This window comes from Clytia hemisphaerica, unplaced genomic scaffold, assembly GCF_902728285.1.
Source record: "Clytia hemisphaerica strain Z4C2 unplaced genomic scaffold, Clytia hemisphaerica genome assembly, whole genome shotgun sequence".
NCBI lineage: Eukaryota > Metazoa > Cnidaria > Hydrozoa > Leptothecata > Clytiidae > Clytia > Clytia hemisphaerica.
Window position 1 is genome coordinate 136,409 of NW_027103902.1, and position 17,776 is coordinate 154,184.

Sequence of the window (17,776 nt, forward strand, 5' to 3'; positions counted from 1 at the left end):
GTTATTAGAGCCTCAGATTTTTAAGGTCTTTTCAGACAACAAATGAATAAAAAACGCATTCCTAAAAATAGGTAAACTTGACTCTACAATAAATTTGACCACAAAAAGATCAAGTAGGATAAAAGCTAGAGGCCACTAAAGTAACGTTAAGTTAGATAGACTTTAGTTTAGGATAAAAACCAAAACAAAGGCTAGGGAAAACTAACTTTTGTACTTCTTAAAAAGTAACAAATACTCTATGATAATCAAAACTAGAAAGTTACTGTTGCATTCTTACATATGAGGTCTCTTCTTGTGAAAATAACTAGCTGGTGATGGCAAACATCTTTTAGCCATAGCTTGAAACAACTTCTAACAGGTATGAAATTTTTATCTTTATGATTTTCATTTCATCATAATTTTTTTCCCTGAAAAAAAAAATTATGCAAAGTTATATAGAATAAGTATGGAAAGTGATAATAGAAAAACTGGAAATTTTGCTTCATGCTTGGTTTACCAGAAGTTGAATAAAGTTTTTCTTTTTTATTATTATGGACTGAATTTAATCAATAGCAGAGGATATGGATGCGTTACTGGAAGTCTCTGGTTTATTAACAACTTATTTTCCTTACTGGGTGTCTTTTCTTGTGACTCATAAAGTAGTTTGCTGTCTTCTGGCCTGAACAAGGGGGAGCTCCTGGCACCCAAACACTCGAATCAAAATTAAAACAGAAAAAAGTCATCAAAAATTCGTTTATGACACAAATAAACTCATTATTTTATTAAGAGAATATCAAATTAATGGCTTTAGAAAGGGTGGTGTCAAAAACAGCATTAACTTACCCAGGAGACATGGATCAAACTTATTCAAAGAAAATTCTATATTTAAGTTACCAAATCTACAAATTTTAGCAAATAATAAATTAGAAAACTACTACTACAACAACAGAGTACAAAATGAAAATAAAATACCTAAAAGATTTTTTTTTTTGAAAGAACAAACAAGGAAAAGGTATAGTAATTTAGACTATTACAAACAGAATAATTGTAAATATAATCATAAAATATCGTGTACAGGAAAGGTGGTTCACTTCTGTGTGTTCAGACTGTATTTGTACAAGGGTTTCTTTGATAATCATAATTTAACTACACACCTTTAGTTCCAAACCAAGTTACATTGTAAGAGCATTCCATTCAAATTCAATAAGCATTAGTCCTTTATAGTAACCAGGTCTTTACACTCAATAGACTTTTATGAAGATGATATGCTGAGGCAACGATATACATTTTTAGTATTCCTAAGTCAAAGAAAAAGTTTTAAATTGATTGTTGAAGTTATTGGTTATCGTTGCCTCAGCATGCCATCATCTTCATAAGTCTATTGAGTTTTAAAGACCTGGTTACTATAAAGGACTAATGCTTATTGAATTTGTCTACTGCATTTATAAAACAATACCACTCCGACCATTTCGACACCCTTTTTATCAGCTGAAATTGATAGAAAGGTAAAGGCTATTTTTCTTTGCTTAGTGGTCAGGGAGGAATAATCCTTTTTCAATGAATGATTCAAACTCTCCATATTACTTCTGTCTCTAAAGAAGGGTGTCGGAATTAGACGAGAGATATCGATATTAGACCAACTTACGGTATTTAAAAGAAAACGTAACTCTCTGTTTCAAATTTACCATCCCACTAAACTGTATAATGACCAGATTGTTTAAAAGAGAATTCATCAATTGTAATCAATCTCCTCCAATTCATACAATACAACCATGCTCGATCAAGAAGCATTGGCAGAATAACCATGAATCTGTTTTTCTGGTGCCTGTTTGTGTGCCACATATAAGAACCCCATACTCGCTAAAGCACTGACCAGGAAAATCACATCAAACCAACGATGGTAGAAATGAAATTGTAGATCTCCCAGTACAACTGTCACTATTTCACGATACTTTGGTGGCATGTTCATTCTCATGAGTAATACTGACGATATGAAATACATTCCCATGATTTCAGCTAGCACCAACACTATGATATTAGATGATTTATGGCTGGATAAAGCGTAAAAAAACTTGGTCAATGTTATCAGTAAGCCACGTATTGATGTTACTATCAAGATACCAACCAGGAAGAAGGACAGCTGCTGTGACCAGAACTGAACATCAACATCAATGGTCAAAAACATGAATAGAATCTCAAATCCTTTGGTGATAGGGTCTTTCTTACCAACACGATCAAATATAATATTGACAGATGAGATAAAGATCTTCCACATGCAGTATAAAGAGAAAATATGACCCATGAAATCAAAATAACGTCCTTGAAGAGTCTTGGAGAGGATCATTCGTTGCTTGGTATTGTGTAGATCGATAACTTCAACATATAATTGGCGACTTAATTCTTCCATTGATTGGACTTCAGTTTCAAGTAAGGTGGTGTTTTCTTCGTTACTGCTTGATGCCATGCCACTGAATACACTCCAAAGACCTTGAAAGAAAGCAGAGTGGCAATTATTTGTAACAAGCAAGTAGTAACTAAAAGGTCAATAGCACACGGCTATGCAAACGTCATAGTTATTACTTTGTAATTGACTTACAAAAACAATTAATGCCAAGGACGATGTGATTAAAACTCAGACAAACTGTAATTTTGATGTCTATTCTCAGAATTACTGCAGTATGCTATTGCAGATGTAGAACGATAAACTTGGTATACAAGCATAAAGTAAATGTATCAACTTTAGAGTTGAGCACATTATTATTTGACATGAAATACACTCAAATTTAAAAGGTATTAGTTCAGTTTGAAAATTTTTGTGCATAAAAAAAGTACACAATTATCACGATGTAATGAATTATTTCAACCAAATGGATAGATTTAAAGGAGAACCAAGGCACCAATTGGTCATTCTTATTCAATAAAAAGATCCTCACTTTTTGAATTGTTCTTCTTTTGGTTATCGAACCTCTTGCGTTTAGCTAATGCGATTCTCTTCTTTTTAGCGATAATCAATTCCATTGTTTGCATCAATCTCCTTTCAACGGTGGCAATATCTGCATCAGTGACATGCCTCATGAAATAAGACATATAGGTGTATGGGCAATTCACGGCACCAAAACCTGAGAGAATCGCCATTAGTGTAACTCCAATAACACCAACACGGCTAATACCTTGCTCAATAGAGAAAATACCATGTTTGGCACTCAATATTGGAAAAGGATTACGTAATTTCCAAAACACATACAAAAAAGCAAACCAGTAAATTAATGCAACAATTTTCTTTAATCCTCTCGGTACCCATTGTAAATTCAAGACCAGGAAATAACCAATGTAAAGTGGGATCAAAAATATAAGTACTAATAACATTGAGTAGATTAACAACTTCCAGTGGAAAAGCCTTGAGCTTGGATCCAAATAGCCCAGGATTTCAAAAATGACCAATTCGAACATCATACAGGAAAAGGAGAATGTAACAGCAAAAATTAGCTGCACTACTACATGACGTACTTCATAATTCTTGAATAGCTTACGCATAAAAAATATCCATCCAAAAGCGAAATATAAAAGCTCTGATCCAAAAACAACAAAGCTATCAAATATGAAACTCATATTTTTTGGTTTTTCTTTTTAATTATCTAGCCACCGTATATCTAAAATAGAAATAAAGTTGATAAAGCTTTATAGTGAGATTGAAAATTTGTTCATCAGTGCATCAAACTGTAGTTATTATTAACTCCTAAGTTTCTTGTGTCAATATCCTTTATTTCAATACTTAATATTGGTTTCAGCCAAACTTTTTAGCAGGCTGGCTCTATTTACAAAGCTCTAAAACAGCATCTAATAACATAAAGCTAGAATATGATTTTTCAATGGGAATATCATCAAAACGTGTCATCTGTGACAAAAACCATTTTTGTTATAAACAAACATTCCAACAACAACTTCCATCAAAATGATCTGCCTTAGCTAAGTTTATTTTATTTATTTTACTGTTCATCTACCGCACGGGTGAAAAACTTTAACCTGTCAATTATTTTCTAAAGCAAAGAGTACTCGAAGCAATTCTAGCAATTCTAGATAAGTACTTAATTATCATTATCCCGTTATTTTAATTTCTGGAGCTTTTGCAAAAAAGGAAAAATACAAAAGTTGGATTTTTTACTGCTATATTCACATGCTGAATAGACCTTTTTTCAAAGAGGATGTCCTGTTGAATAATTATGTAGTCCAGCCATAAAAACAATGATAGAGCCATGCATAATTACTGTATCATGCATATTGTAATATATGCATGGTTTTAACATTGTTTTTCTGCTGGACTACATAATTATTCAACAGGGTGGCCTCTTTGAAAAAAGGTCTATTTGATCTTAATATCTTGATTAAAGATCTTAAATGTGGCATTATTTTGCAAACTTCAAAAACTTGTCCTACTTTTTTGGGACTTTACCTTTATAGTGCTTGCGTGCAGCATTCCATTGGATACAAAGTCCAAAAATATGCTTTTACCTTAAATTTCATATATATGAAGGGTTATTAAGGGCTATACTGCTTGTCAGAGAAGAAAATCAATCAGTTCATTACTCACCGTTAGTACATCTCTAACATTGCGCAGAATTGATGTTGCACTTTTTGTCATCTCAAAAATGAAGTCATTGCATTGTTTTTCGCGCGAGTTCTATTTTCTGCCAATCAAATTGCGTCACGCATTCGAAAGATTCGGAAATGTTGCAGTCAAAACATTGAATTCATTTGTGAGTTTGGTTTTGAGAAGAAAACATTTTCTAAAAATTAAACCTAAAATATTGTGATCTTTATTCATATTTTGAAAAGACTTTGAAAAACAGAAAGTTATAAAATAGACCTTTTCTTAAAGAGGTAGCCATGTTGAATTATAATTATGTACTCCAGCATAAAAACAATGATACAGCCCATGCATAATTTTTAAAATATGCACGATATACATTTTTACTGTCGGACTAAAGTGTCGGACTACTGACGACCACCCCTTTTTAAAACCTGAGAAGAGCCCGCGAGATTGTTAAAGTACATCGCACGGACCGCGCGTTCAGTCCAGGGCGTCCGAGGTAAGTCTTAAAAAGTAATGTTAAAATCCCTGGCCATACAACAAGAAAATCCCCGGAGTCCGGGGAATCGGCAGGGTCGTTAAACGAGCAAACCCGGTTAGCCATTCCGGGTTTGCTTGTTTTTTATTTGACGCTTATCAAAATCTTCAATTTTAGGTCAAACTTTGACAAGCAATTGTTCTTTGTGTAGTTGAGCTATAAAATTAATTATTTTTGAGTAATTTAGAGCTTTCTTTTAGCTTTCCAACCATATATAATATGCAGGTGTAATATTCAACACTTTTGTCTAAAAATTCGTTTCAACTAAGGCCATTTTTAGAAAAATTAGATCTGCGGCGGGACACAAAAAATTTCACAACTCATATTTGATTTCAAAGCGCTGCGGAGGAAAAAATGTTCAGACAGTGAAACTTTCCATATTTATCAGAAAATACCTGAAAAATCCAATTGTGCTATTCTCTGAAATTAATTCTTTCATTAAAGTTACTATTTTTTACTTTTCATACTTTGGCAAGCATTTTCAGCCTGAAAAGGCCAGGCCCAATTGATTGTTTGGTTCGTGTCCTAGAAACTTTGAAAAATGGGTCGGTCGGTCGGTCGGTCGGTAGCTAACCTCAATTTTTGAAATTCTTCTAGCAATCGTGCAATCCTGGCTGGAATCCATACGCGAATGTAAAGAAATAGCCTAAAGCCTGGATCCACAGAGGCACGCGCCGCGATAGCAAGATAAATTCTAGTTGGAGATTAAGGCGTTCGCGGCGTTTGCTTAAAGGAATACAGCTGCGAGTCTCTGCTTTTAGGTGGTTAATATTTGTTTTTAAGTACAGGTTACACCGGGACATTTTCTGTGCGCAAAGATGTTGTTCAAACAGTCAGTTAAAAAAGAACCGCAGAGATAGTAGTTATCATGTGAAAAGGATAGGAGGTAATTTTTTTTGATTTTTCCGACTCAAAGTGAAACACTTTTTCTAAAAAATTTAGAGTCGGTCGGAGGACACGAACCAAGCTATCAATTGGGCCTGGCCAAATGAGGACTAGAATTATAGAGAGTGATACCACTGAAAAATTTGACCCTTTTTTAGCCTAAAACAGTTATTTATATATATGCCATGGGGAATTTTTCCTCCGCAGCGCTTTGATTACAAAGATAGGTAGGTTCAGCAATTTTAACTTCCGCTTTTATATAACGTTTTTATTATTTTTTGCAATGCAAGTAAGCCAAGCCATTACAAAAAGAATTTGATAAAAGTCTGCAGTCAAAATGAAGATATCTGGAATATCTTGACTCAATACAAAAGCTTGAATTTTCAATTTTCGCAGCATATTTCGGTGCCATTTTATATGCCATTTCTGGGCTAAATTGTCAACCTCAAATGTCTAAAAAGGTGCTATTTTAGCGGAACCAAAATCTCAATATCTCCGGAACCGCTTATCATTAGGAGGTGTATGACCCCTCATTTTTTTTCTTTTTTGAAGCTCTACAAGATGAACTAGGTTTGATTGCCACCAGAATAGTTTCAATTTGAGCCTGGGATGGCTACCGGAATGGCTATCTGTGTCGTACACTTTCAGAAAATCAAAAGAAACCTGTTGAAACTTGAACCCTAAGTCAATGAAAGGAAACAAAATTTCATACTAACATCACCTGCTTAGTTCTTGCGTTGGTGTAAGATGAACGATCTAACAATTTACTTTGTGATGCAGAATTCATCCCAGAATTCAAGCCATGACCTCAAAATAAGACTAAAAACTTTACACGTAGCTGGGCTACCATTTTGGCTTTCCTTCTAGTCTAGCAGTATATATTATTTTCCTCAGCTAGACCATTAAGCGATCAAAAATGTCAAGACCGCTTGAAATATTTGCACGCGCTATTTGTGAGTAATAGGATACAACTTCAGGTAATACAAACATAAACAAAAATTTACTAACCAACAGAGCTCCCAAGCTGCATGGCAGGTGCATCACCATCACATCAGATCAGAGACCAGGCAGTAAGAAGGTTGGGAAACTTTTTGTGTTCACTTTAGCACTTGTTGGTGATTGACTTATTGTTGATGCATGCATTATCATCCAACCTGATGTACCAGGGTGGCCACCGGCAAGAGCAGGCCACCGGCTAGCCTACTAAGGAGGACCCTGCCGACGCACCGGACTTAACAAACACCGGACACACGCAAAAGTCCGGTGTAAAATGAGAATTTTTTTTACCACCGGACAATCTCTACACCGGACTTACTGTAAGTAAGTCGGATGTCCGGTGTCGGAGAAGGATATTTTTTTCCACCGGACATGACCAGTCCGGTGCGTCCGGTGTTTCTTAATTGTTTGTTTCATAAATGTCCGGCGTCCAAAATTCCCTGTATGCAACACCGGACTGACACCGGACTTATTGTGTCCGGTGTAGCGAAAGGATACTTTTTGTCACCGGACAAATACACCGGACAGTCCGGTGCGTCTGCCAGGGTCCTGCCTAAGGAAGGAAGTATCCAGACGGTGTGTCAATCGAACGAATCAATTGAACGCAATTGAAAACAATCAAATAATTACAATTCGATTGTCAAACGCAATCAAATCGCAATCGAATATTACCCAGGATTTGCCGTTCAATAGACCTTTTTTCAAAGAGTGACCCTGTTGAATAATACTATTACACACCGTTTTTAGTAGTCTCGCCTCCTCCACCGTGTTCCACCGTGAAAACGGTAGGTAAAAATGCGCACTTCAGTACTGTGGAAGGTTAGAGGAATGTAAACATTGTCAATTTTTTTCTTTCCTTTAAAATAAAAGAATGATTTACCGTGCGAGTGGGTAACTTGCATCAGTGCACAGTGGAGGCTAACATGCAAAGCCCTAGAATGAATGACCTGGCTGGTCATTAAAATAAACTATATCCAGCTCCGTTCGCAGCTCTACTCTGCCATTTTTGTTTTGATTTAACTTTGTATTTTAATGACCAGCCAGGTCATTCATTTGAGGGCTATGCATGTTAGCCTCCACTGTAGCCTGGATATCCAGGCTGTAAACTATTTCACAGTCTAGTTTTTGATATTTTTATGTTCTGGTTTACAGCCTGGTCTCCCTAGAGCGATTTGCATTCTCATATGAGAATGCAGTCCGCTTGCTTGCGCTCACTTCGCTAAAGCCGTAAGGGCCAATCTACACAGCGCGGAGCAATTCTAAAGCAAAAATAGGATAGTCCTCCACTTGCTAGTGAAGATAGGGCTTTCTGTTACATGAAAACATGAAAAAGAAGAAAACAGAGGCATGTTCATTTTCCAAGAAAACATGGTTGGTCATGATAATGCATGTAAACTTGTTCATGGACTCTGGTGTAATCTTTGGATGTTTTAAATAGTTTTAGATCTTGTAAGACTGCTTTTTATTAATTTCTGTTTTGCTGCCCTGGGTTGGCTAGGAAACATGGGTTTTCACTTTCATTCTCTAGGGAGACCAAGCTCTATAATTTAAGAACTTTGTATGTTGAGGTAAATTTTGTTTTTTCTTAAATTTTGAGCTTGGATATCCAGGCTACCTCCACTGATGCAAGTTACCCAATCTCACAGTATATATTTGAACATGATATCAATGATAATTTTATGGATCTCTCCTGAAAATTTCACAAAAATTCATCAAGAGGAAAAGAAGTTATGATAAAAAGGAGTTCTTTACCTACCATTTCTCTGCTGAGTTTCCTTATGAAAACCCAATTTTTACCTACCGTTTTTTTATGCTCTCCCCTGTAGTTTCCCGCAATCACTAAAATCAAAACAATGGAAAATTGGTTGGGCGCGTGCGCAGTCGACACTACTAAACGGTGTATTATGTAGTCCAGCAGAAAAACGATGATAAAACCATGCATAATTATTACAATATGCATGATACAGTAATTATGCATAGTAATTAAATGCTCTATCATTGTTTTTATGGCTGGACTACATAATTATTCAACAGGACGTCCTCTTTGAAAAAAGGTCTATTGCTTGGATTACGTTCGATTGTATTCGATTATGTTCGTTTGTATTCGATTTATGTTCGAGTACCTTCGATCGATTTAGCTGTTATTCACTTTTGTACAATACTTAATAAGCGCTCGGCCGCCTGCGCTAAAAACTCTAACAGAGTGATCCAATTTAATTTAATCACAATCAAACTCATCGAACATAATCGTAATCGATGGACAGTATAGACTTAAACTTGTATATCAAGATTACAGGATTTTGAGTATGGGCCGATTTTATTTTCGTTTTGAATGGTTTCATTTTCGATTTCAAGCCAACATCTTAGCAACGAGGTGCTCCCCCATAGTTACAGGGGTTTGTGCAAAAAACTTAACATAGAAAATTTTCCGAATCCCCCATTTCAATAGCACACCGTTATGCAAACGTCATAATTATTACTTTTAACACTTGACCGAAAATCAATCCCACAATCCTTTTCGTCTTAATTAAAAAGTCGTGAAAGTCATTACTTTTTCTTTGTAGTTGAGTGTAATTTGCATGCAAGCGTAGTTAACGCGAAGGGTGATGGGATTGAATTTCGGTCAAACAGAAAAATCAATGTCTATTTTTAGATTCACTGCGGTATGCTATTAATGCAATGAAAAATGGAACTTTTCTATGTTTCACTTTTGTGCACCTATTCTTCAAAATGAAAATATTTAAGTTTCTAAGTTCTTCTTTTATTCAAAGATTCTTTACGGCACTTTGTTGACAATCTAACTCTCGCATCAAATTCCCGCCTTCTTCAGCAAATTGAAGATGAGAAAAAACCTAAGCCACGGATCACAGATTGAAACAAATATATGAAGGGTGGGATTTTACAGCCGCCCGCCGTGCAAGGCACTGAAAGGCCACGGGTGCCAAAAAAAAGAAGGGCCGTTTGAATGCGGCAACCTCATGGTGGAAATTTGATAAACAGCTGCAAAGAAGCGCTGGGAAGCAACCAGTAGAAGAGACCACTTTCGTTTTTGTTGCAGATTTCTATTAAAACTTCTCTCAGGGATTCCTTGTCAATGTACATGTACACATGTGTTGTGTCAACTTGTCAGCATTGTATTGTTGTGAAAGAAAAGATAAAAGAGGTAAGACTAGCCTAGTTTCTAATCCTGAAATAGGAGTTTAAGTTTAGACTGATGGAACATATAGTCAACTATTAATTGAACCAATCCAACATTACTCAAACGCAATCGAACACAATCGAATATTACCCAGGAATCGACCGTTCGATTGAGATTCGATTACGTTCGACAATCGAATTGCAATTATTCAATCGCGTTCGATTGCGTTCTATTGGTTCGATCCAGGCGTACCCAATCGATAACATCGATTGTCGATTCAATCGATGTCAATCGATAAAAGTCGTTCGTAATCGATGATCGATCTATTACTAATCGATGGCCAATTGATAGGAACGTAAAATTTTATTATCGATTTTCATCGATTAAATTCGATTATTATCGATTAGTCATCGATTGAATTCGATTGTTATCGATTAATATCGATTGCGATCGATTGTGCTAATTTTCTGTGTGTATGATCGCTACTCTGTGTACCAGAGTGTATCTCACGATAATATCGTAGCGTACTTTAAGGGAAGAAATTTTTTCGCGGAATTTAATTTCGCGGTTCACAGCTCAAAATTCTGAAGTTTCGCAGGAATTTAATTTCGCGGTTTTCTGAACTCGACCGCGAAACCGCAAAATTTTCATGCAATAAAGTATTTCGACGGCCGGATGACTATTCTGACGACCAATTTTCCACTGGTCAGTGAACGACTATCCACCGACCGAATAACTATCTCGATGGCCAAATTTCCCGCAATTCTAACCCTCTTGGCGACCAGGGCTTGGGTAGAATCACACAAACAAATCACTGTATTAATCGGATTAATGCACAGGGGAATAGGGATGGCCAAATACCATGTACCGTGGTTTTTCTAATTTAACGTGTAGGCGTAGTCTAATTTAACGCGTACCCTGTTTTTGGCGAAAATTCGTAATTACTCGTAATTAATCTTACTCTAATTATTAACGCGTAGCCAAAATTCTGCATAATTAATTTCACTCTAATTATTACGCGTGATCAAGTCTTGGACAAGAAAAATTAGACAGGAAGGTTTTATTTTTGATAAACTTCTTTCTTTCAAAAACACAAATTAAAGGGATCTTCGTCATCCTCCTCTGGCTCCTCCAAATCAGCTAATGCTTGTTAATACATTATACGATCTCTATGTAATATATATTACACAAGCCTTTAACGCATACTTAAAACACTTGAATATTGTAATTAATTGTTCTCTAGTTTTTCATAATTATTTATTGCCACGCATTAAATTAGAAAAACCACGGTAGGGTTGCGTTTTTAGCGAATATAAAGAAATCGATATTAATCGATAACAATCGAAAGCAATCAGCGATTAATCGATAACAAGCGATACAATCGAATCAAATCGATAAGAACATAAAGTCTTAGTATCGATTGGCTATCGATTGTTTATCGATTAGTTATCGATCACTATGTCTGGTTCGATTGCGATTTTTGTTCGAAGTTGTTCGATTGACACCGTCTGGAAGTATTGAGTCAAGAAATATCTGTTTTTGAGAGGTCCCTTTCTTCTGGAAAAAACTATCTGCTCTATATCCTGGGCTCTCCTTGATTATATCATCTGTTCTGGGAAAAAATGGGACTCCTGGAAAATGTATATCTATTCTCTAGAAATATTATGCTCCTGGAAAAATATAAAAGCTATTCTCTACTTTAGTCAAAATGCTCCTAGCTAGAAAATGCCAAAAATTAGATCTTTTAAGAAAATTTTGAAGCTCCCTGGAAAAAAAATCTGGCATCTGGTTGTGTTTTTCACAATTTAGCTCCTGGATATTTTGAGCAGATTGGCCGCTGGAAAATTGTATATGTTTTTCCTTAAAATGTGCTCCTGGGATTTTAAGAACAGATGTTTTTTAAGGAAGCGAACCCTGGATTTTACCATGACCCACGGCACGCGATTATTATTTTCTTAAGAGCAGTCCAAACATGGCCTGGGCTGACCCGAACATGTTCGGATCAGCTTCTTTGGAAAGTTTCTATGATCCTATGTGTAATTTCAGGACTTCATGTTTTATATATTTTAATCTATAATAATAATAATAATAATAATAATATAGTTTTACAAATTTGAAGGCCACCGTGCGGACACATGGGCCTCAATGAATCGCTCATACATTCAGGTTAATTATTTACATTGACATTGTTATAATATAGACAGGTATGCAACAATAGTGACACTTGCAATCATATTCAAACTTTTTAGCTTTCCAGGCCACACTAAGGGTCTCTTTAAATTCTTCAACTGAGGATGAGTTGACTTCTTTTGAAGGCAAACTATTCCACTGCTTAATGCCCCAATAGTATAGGGAGTTACTCTGCGGACCACAAACACTGTTGTTTCCAAAGATTACTACTAATTCAGAGTTGTGCGTTCTCATAGGTCTTCCTCGCTGGTTACATTTCTTAGGGACGTAAGATTTGTCTGTATTTTAGACTAGTTATTCCGATTCTTTGCATTCAATTTTCATAGCTTAGCTGTCCACATGTCTCAACTGTTTGAGATGCGTGTTGCTGAACACCTTCTATCAATCTCGAGTGTTTTTTCACTTTTGGTAACCAGATAACCTGGGCGTATTCTAAGTGTGGTCTGACAAAATGTTACATACAGTTTTCGAAACAATTCAGGAGTGAGGTACGTGAAGGTCCGCCTGATAAGACCAGCCATTGAATTAGCTTTTTTCACCTGGTTTCATATATGTTGGTCGAAGGAGAGATTCTTATCGATGATAACACCAAGATCTTTTTCGAATGATACATGTTCAAGGATTTTATCCCCTAGTGTGTATTCATGTACATGTTTGATAATATTTGGCTTTCCTAGGGTTAGCACATGACATTTGTTAGGATGAAAAGTTAATAGCCATGTTTTGGACCACTTTGGTAGTTGGTTGATATCGTTTTGTATTACTAGCGCATCCTCAACTGATTCCACTTTATTGATGAGTTTGGTGTCGTCAGCAAAAAGGAATAGTTTAGACTTAACGGAATCTGGTAGATTGTTGATATAGAGAACGAAAAGGGTAGGCCCTAGGACACTACCTTGAGGTACTCCACTGAGAACTGCTTTTTGCACCGATTCAACTCCGTTTACTTTGACAATCTGGGATCGATCCTTCAGGAAGTCTTTGATCCATTCAAGCAACTTGTTTTTTATCCCATATGCTTCTAGTTTGATTAGGAGCCGTTGATGAGGAACTGAGTCAAATGCTTTTGCAAAGTCAAAATATATTGCGTCTACGGCTTTACCGTTTCCAATATCTTTGGTACAAGCATCTAGGTAGTTTAGTAATTGTGTTACAGTTGACCGGCGGTTGATGAAGCCATGTTGTTTGCTAGATATTAATTTTTCTTGGTCAAGATATGTCATAATATGGGCTTTGAGAATTTTTTCCATTATTTGGCAAACTAACTATAGATGTTAAACTAATTGGACGATATTTTCTGCTATGTTTTTGTTTCCTTTTTTTATAGACAGGTGGTACGTTTGCAAGCTTCCAGTCCTTCGGAAGACAACTTTCATTCAATTATTTTGTCATTATCAGGAAAATCGGTTCTGCGATATATTCAAGCTCCTTGAGCATCCTTGGGTGAAGCTCATCTGGGCCAAGGGATTTAACTTTTTCAGTTCTTTCCTTATAGTTTCAGTGTTTCAAGGTTGATCCCAACCTCTTTATCCGTCCTAGAATTAAATTCAGGGAGGTCCTCGAGTGGCTCACGTGTAAAAACACTGCAGAATTGGTTCTGGAGGATGTCTTTTATTGTCATACTTAATGGAGTTTTCGTCATTTGGATTCTCAAGCGGAGGGTTGATTCCAGATCTTGCCTTAAGGTTACTACGTATGTATTTCCAGAATCTTTTTGGGATCGTTTTGGACTGTTCGCTGATCTTTTTCTCAAATTCTCTTTTGGACCGAGTCAGGTCTCTTTTGGCGATATTACTGGCTATTTGGCTTATTACATACTCTCTTCATATCTTTCAGTGTCTTCATCATGTAGAGAGTCGATAAATTTTCTATGTGCTTTTCGTTTCTCATTAATTAGGTAACAAGTGTTTGGATTTAATGGGTATTTGCCTTTTTTGATCTTATTTGACAAGTCTTTGTTGTTATTGTTGGAAGTTGGCAGCTCAATCATTTGCTTTAGGAACAGGTCCCAGCTCTCATTTACATTTAATTCTACTGACTGCTGGATGAAGTTAATGGACCAGTTCATTTTGCTCAGATTGGTTCGCATTAGGTGGTAGTTAGCTTTGTTATATTGATATCTATTTATTTCATCCTTGAGAGTGAAGTAGCCATAGAATTCAAAAGAGAAAATATGTCATTATACCATGCCAACTGAAGAAAAAAATCGATTTCAAGAATCTGAATCGTTTCTATCAGCTCACAGGATTCATTCAAATGGAACTCAATACTGTGAAACAAAAAGCTCTTTAAAAGACTAAATATGAACAATCTTACGCTGATATGTACTATAAGAAGATCGCTTCAGGTTTTAGGGCTGGATCCTTGATATTACAATACTATCCCGGTTATTACTATTATTGTTTTGATTTGTGCGTTCCATTCTTACCTTGACTTTCGTTTAGGGTCTTATAATATTCAACTCGTCCATTCGCATCATTCAAATTAAAGATGATCTTCATATTCTGTGTCTTTGCAGATGATAATTCTTGTAAAACACTGTAGAGCAATGGCTTGAGTTTTATCACTGCCCAGGTCATGCCAAAGACTTCATTCTTAGTACCATTATCGTGCTTGATGCCTCACTGGTTGATGCTCAGCAATTATGAGAAGGATAAAAGATAAGTGGAGCAATCAAAGGTCCTCATTGGAGAAGGGTAAGTGGAACATTCCATGGAGAAAGAGTGAAAAACCCTCCCTACCTTCAGGTATTGAAGCTATCAAAAGAGGAACCTTATAAAGAATGTTTGGTGGTTTGGAGACTTTTTGAAATTTCTCATGACATCAGTTAAAAGGTGCTGATGTCAGCAGAGTTTCGGTTTGTCTATTTTCTTTTTCAGAATATCACTGTGCATGTCTTTGCCAAGTTCCACAAACTGAAATATGATATGAGTAGAGCTTTTTTTATAAGAAGTGTACGCTATTTGCTGTTTCACATGGATTTTCTAGATGTTTTGGGCAAACCGACTGAAATATTGTGACAATTTGTGAAAGTCTTGAGCCTTGTTGGAGAACGATGGCGAGTGCAGGTAAAAAATGTTCTAAGAAAAAAAAAATTAACATATAGCCAAAACTTTCAACATAAATTTTTGGAATTTTATTTTTCTTTATATTTAGAAAATAAAGTCTGCAATATTTCTTGCAATAGCTTTTTGTACTGCTTAAGAGTTTAGCCAAATATAACTTCAGTTGTGTTTTTACCAAATATATTTAAAGTGTTATTCTCGTGATAAACTGAGACTTGAGTCCTGTTAAATCAGAATGAAATTCTAAATAATAGGCTCACTGAAATGAATAGTTTTTTTTCCATACTAGTTTACGTGACACAATATTAACCTTTTGAAAGGGTGTATTTCCTATCATAACACGTGGACATTAGAATCAAAATATTCAAAGAGCTTTGTGTCAGTGTTATTTAAAGGTTCTCTAAATAAAAAACACAGAAAATCACATGGAAATTTGAGTAGCGAACACTTCATGTGTTTTGACACAAAGTCAATAAAACATGCGTGTTTTAAATCCTATAGAAATGACAACGTGCTGCCTATGGCAGACGTGTTTTTGCATGCATATTTTGAAATACTGTGCTGTGGTGGAAATGGGAGTGTCTGTGTTTTAAAATACTCTACATTAATTGAGTTTGTTATTTCTTTAGTTCGTGAATTCTCTAAATTGACTGCAAATGAATATTCGAAAACCTGATTTTCAATGAGTGGTATTTCTTGGCATTTCTGGCAGAAAAAGATTTGTTCTGAGGAGCTGTTGATTTTGGGGATGGTAGTAGTTGTTTTTGGTGTATACTGTTTTTATTGTCATCTACAAGTGTAGATAATATTCTTCAAAAATAATCCTCTTTTAAAATTTTGTTTCTTAGTCTCGTTGGCCTTAATTTGCCTCAAAAATGTGTAGAATATAATTTATGAGTTAATATAGCATGTTTTATCAAAGCCATTTTTTCTGTTTGTTCCTTTTATAAGAAAATTAAAGTTATTTTAATTTTTACCCGCAGAGGTATTTTACTACCCTGGTAGTAAAAGTTTTTGGGACAATTTGTCATGGAGACCACCTATTTTTTGGTTGCTTTTTGGACTAGTATTTAACTACCCTGGGTAGTAAATTTTTTTTTCAATTTTTCGTCACACCACCACCGTAGTAAACGTCTGAGATTTTACTACCGACCTCCACCCCCCCTGACTGACCAACTTTGATTTGAAGGGATTCTAAAAATGACACGTTTTACATTTTTATATTATATTGCATAAACCTTTAAGCCTCTTTTTGAAGGTAGACTTTAATTGGCTTTTGGTAATCAACTTTTATATATTCTCGCATGCAATGCTAGTTTATCGCTACCGTAAGATTATACACTATGATTAGATCTAGAATGAAATGAGTTTGGACATTACACGACATGCTTTCTCTCTCTTTTAACAGTAATGACTACAGTGTTTGTAATAATAATAATTTGTTAGCTTTTTTTTTTTTTGCGAGGCGAATTTATGAGCAAAGCAGTTTTGCTACATTGTGTGCACGTACCTTTAACTTCTATCCCAAGCGAAAATTTGCTATATGAATCACATCTTCAAACCGATGATTTTGTCAAAATGACCTTGAATGGTTTGGCTTGAAGCCACGAAAACTTTCTCAGTTTGGTAGCTAGGACTGCAAAAAATGCCGTTTTAAAATGGTACCACCGAGTAACGAGTGTTGTGCAGCTGTAGTTTGTGTGGTTGTTTTGGGGTATTATAAGGCTTACGACCCTGTCTCTTTTGGGGTTTTATCAGAGTGTCTCTTATTTCGTTAGCAACTTGCGAATTGAGGTGGAGTCTGGATTGCTTCGCAACCCTTATACAATACGGCTAGTTTGAATTTGATGATCTATCAGTTATACGCATTTATGCGCCTTCATAAAATGACCTTTGGTATCAATTTAATAGTGTAGGCATTCATTTAAATAGTATTTAAAATTGTTTAACGACATTCTGCTGTTCGGTATTTTATCGAAGCCTTTTGTTCTTATTACACTTTGTTCTTATAAGGAGACTTGTGTTCTTTAGGTACAATGCCCAACACAATATTGAATTTTAAACACGAAAAAGAAACACAATAATCAGATATTTTTCTTCTCTCTTTCTGATTGGCTAGTTCAAATAAAAAAGAAATAATGGTGGGACAGAATACTTTAGGCGTGCAAACTTTCGCGAGCTGAAACAGTCTGATGTTCTTATTACACTTTGTTCTTATAAGGTTCTTTTTCAAGTTGGTTTCACTGAATGGTACTTAGACAAGTGTTAAGAATAATTATAAAATCATCAGTTTGCTAGAATTTTAAAGGGCATTGTTAGGTTATGATGTTTGAATATGTAAGTTGTTTTCAGGTATTCTCTACTGTTTCATTACACTTCTTGTGTATGTGTTGAAC

General features: G+C 35.6%; 2 protein-coding genes across 2 annotated transcripts in view; both read right to left on the reverse strand.

The window, feature by feature from the left end:
- LOC136808921 (putative uncharacterized protein DDB_G0279653) overlaps positions 1-403 on the reverse strand; it is a 32,615-nt gene extending 32,212 nt beyond the window's left edge. The window contains exon 1 of the mRNA XM_067065481.1: positions 278-403. Within this exon, the coding sequence (XP_066921582.1) occupies positions 278-336 (59 nt within the window). The 5' untranslated portion in view covers positions 337-403. The remainder of the gene's footprint in view (positions 1-277) is intronic.
- A 1,225-nt stretch (positions 404-1,628) lies between these two features.
- Positions 1,629-3,653, reverse strand: LOC136808920 (Golgi pH regulator-like). Its single transcript, XM_067065480.1, has 2 exons — positions 2,913-3,653; positions 1,629-2,466 (listed from the first exon to the last, which is right to left on the reverse strand). The coding sequence occupies exons 1-2, from the start codon at positions 3,586-3,588 to the stop codon at positions 1,760-1,762; spliced, it is 1,383 nt and encodes a 460-aa protein (XP_066921581.1). The 5' UTR covers positions 3,589-3,653; the 3' UTR covers positions 1,629-1,759.
- Between the last annotated feature and the right edge of the window lie 14,123 nt (positions 3,654-17,776).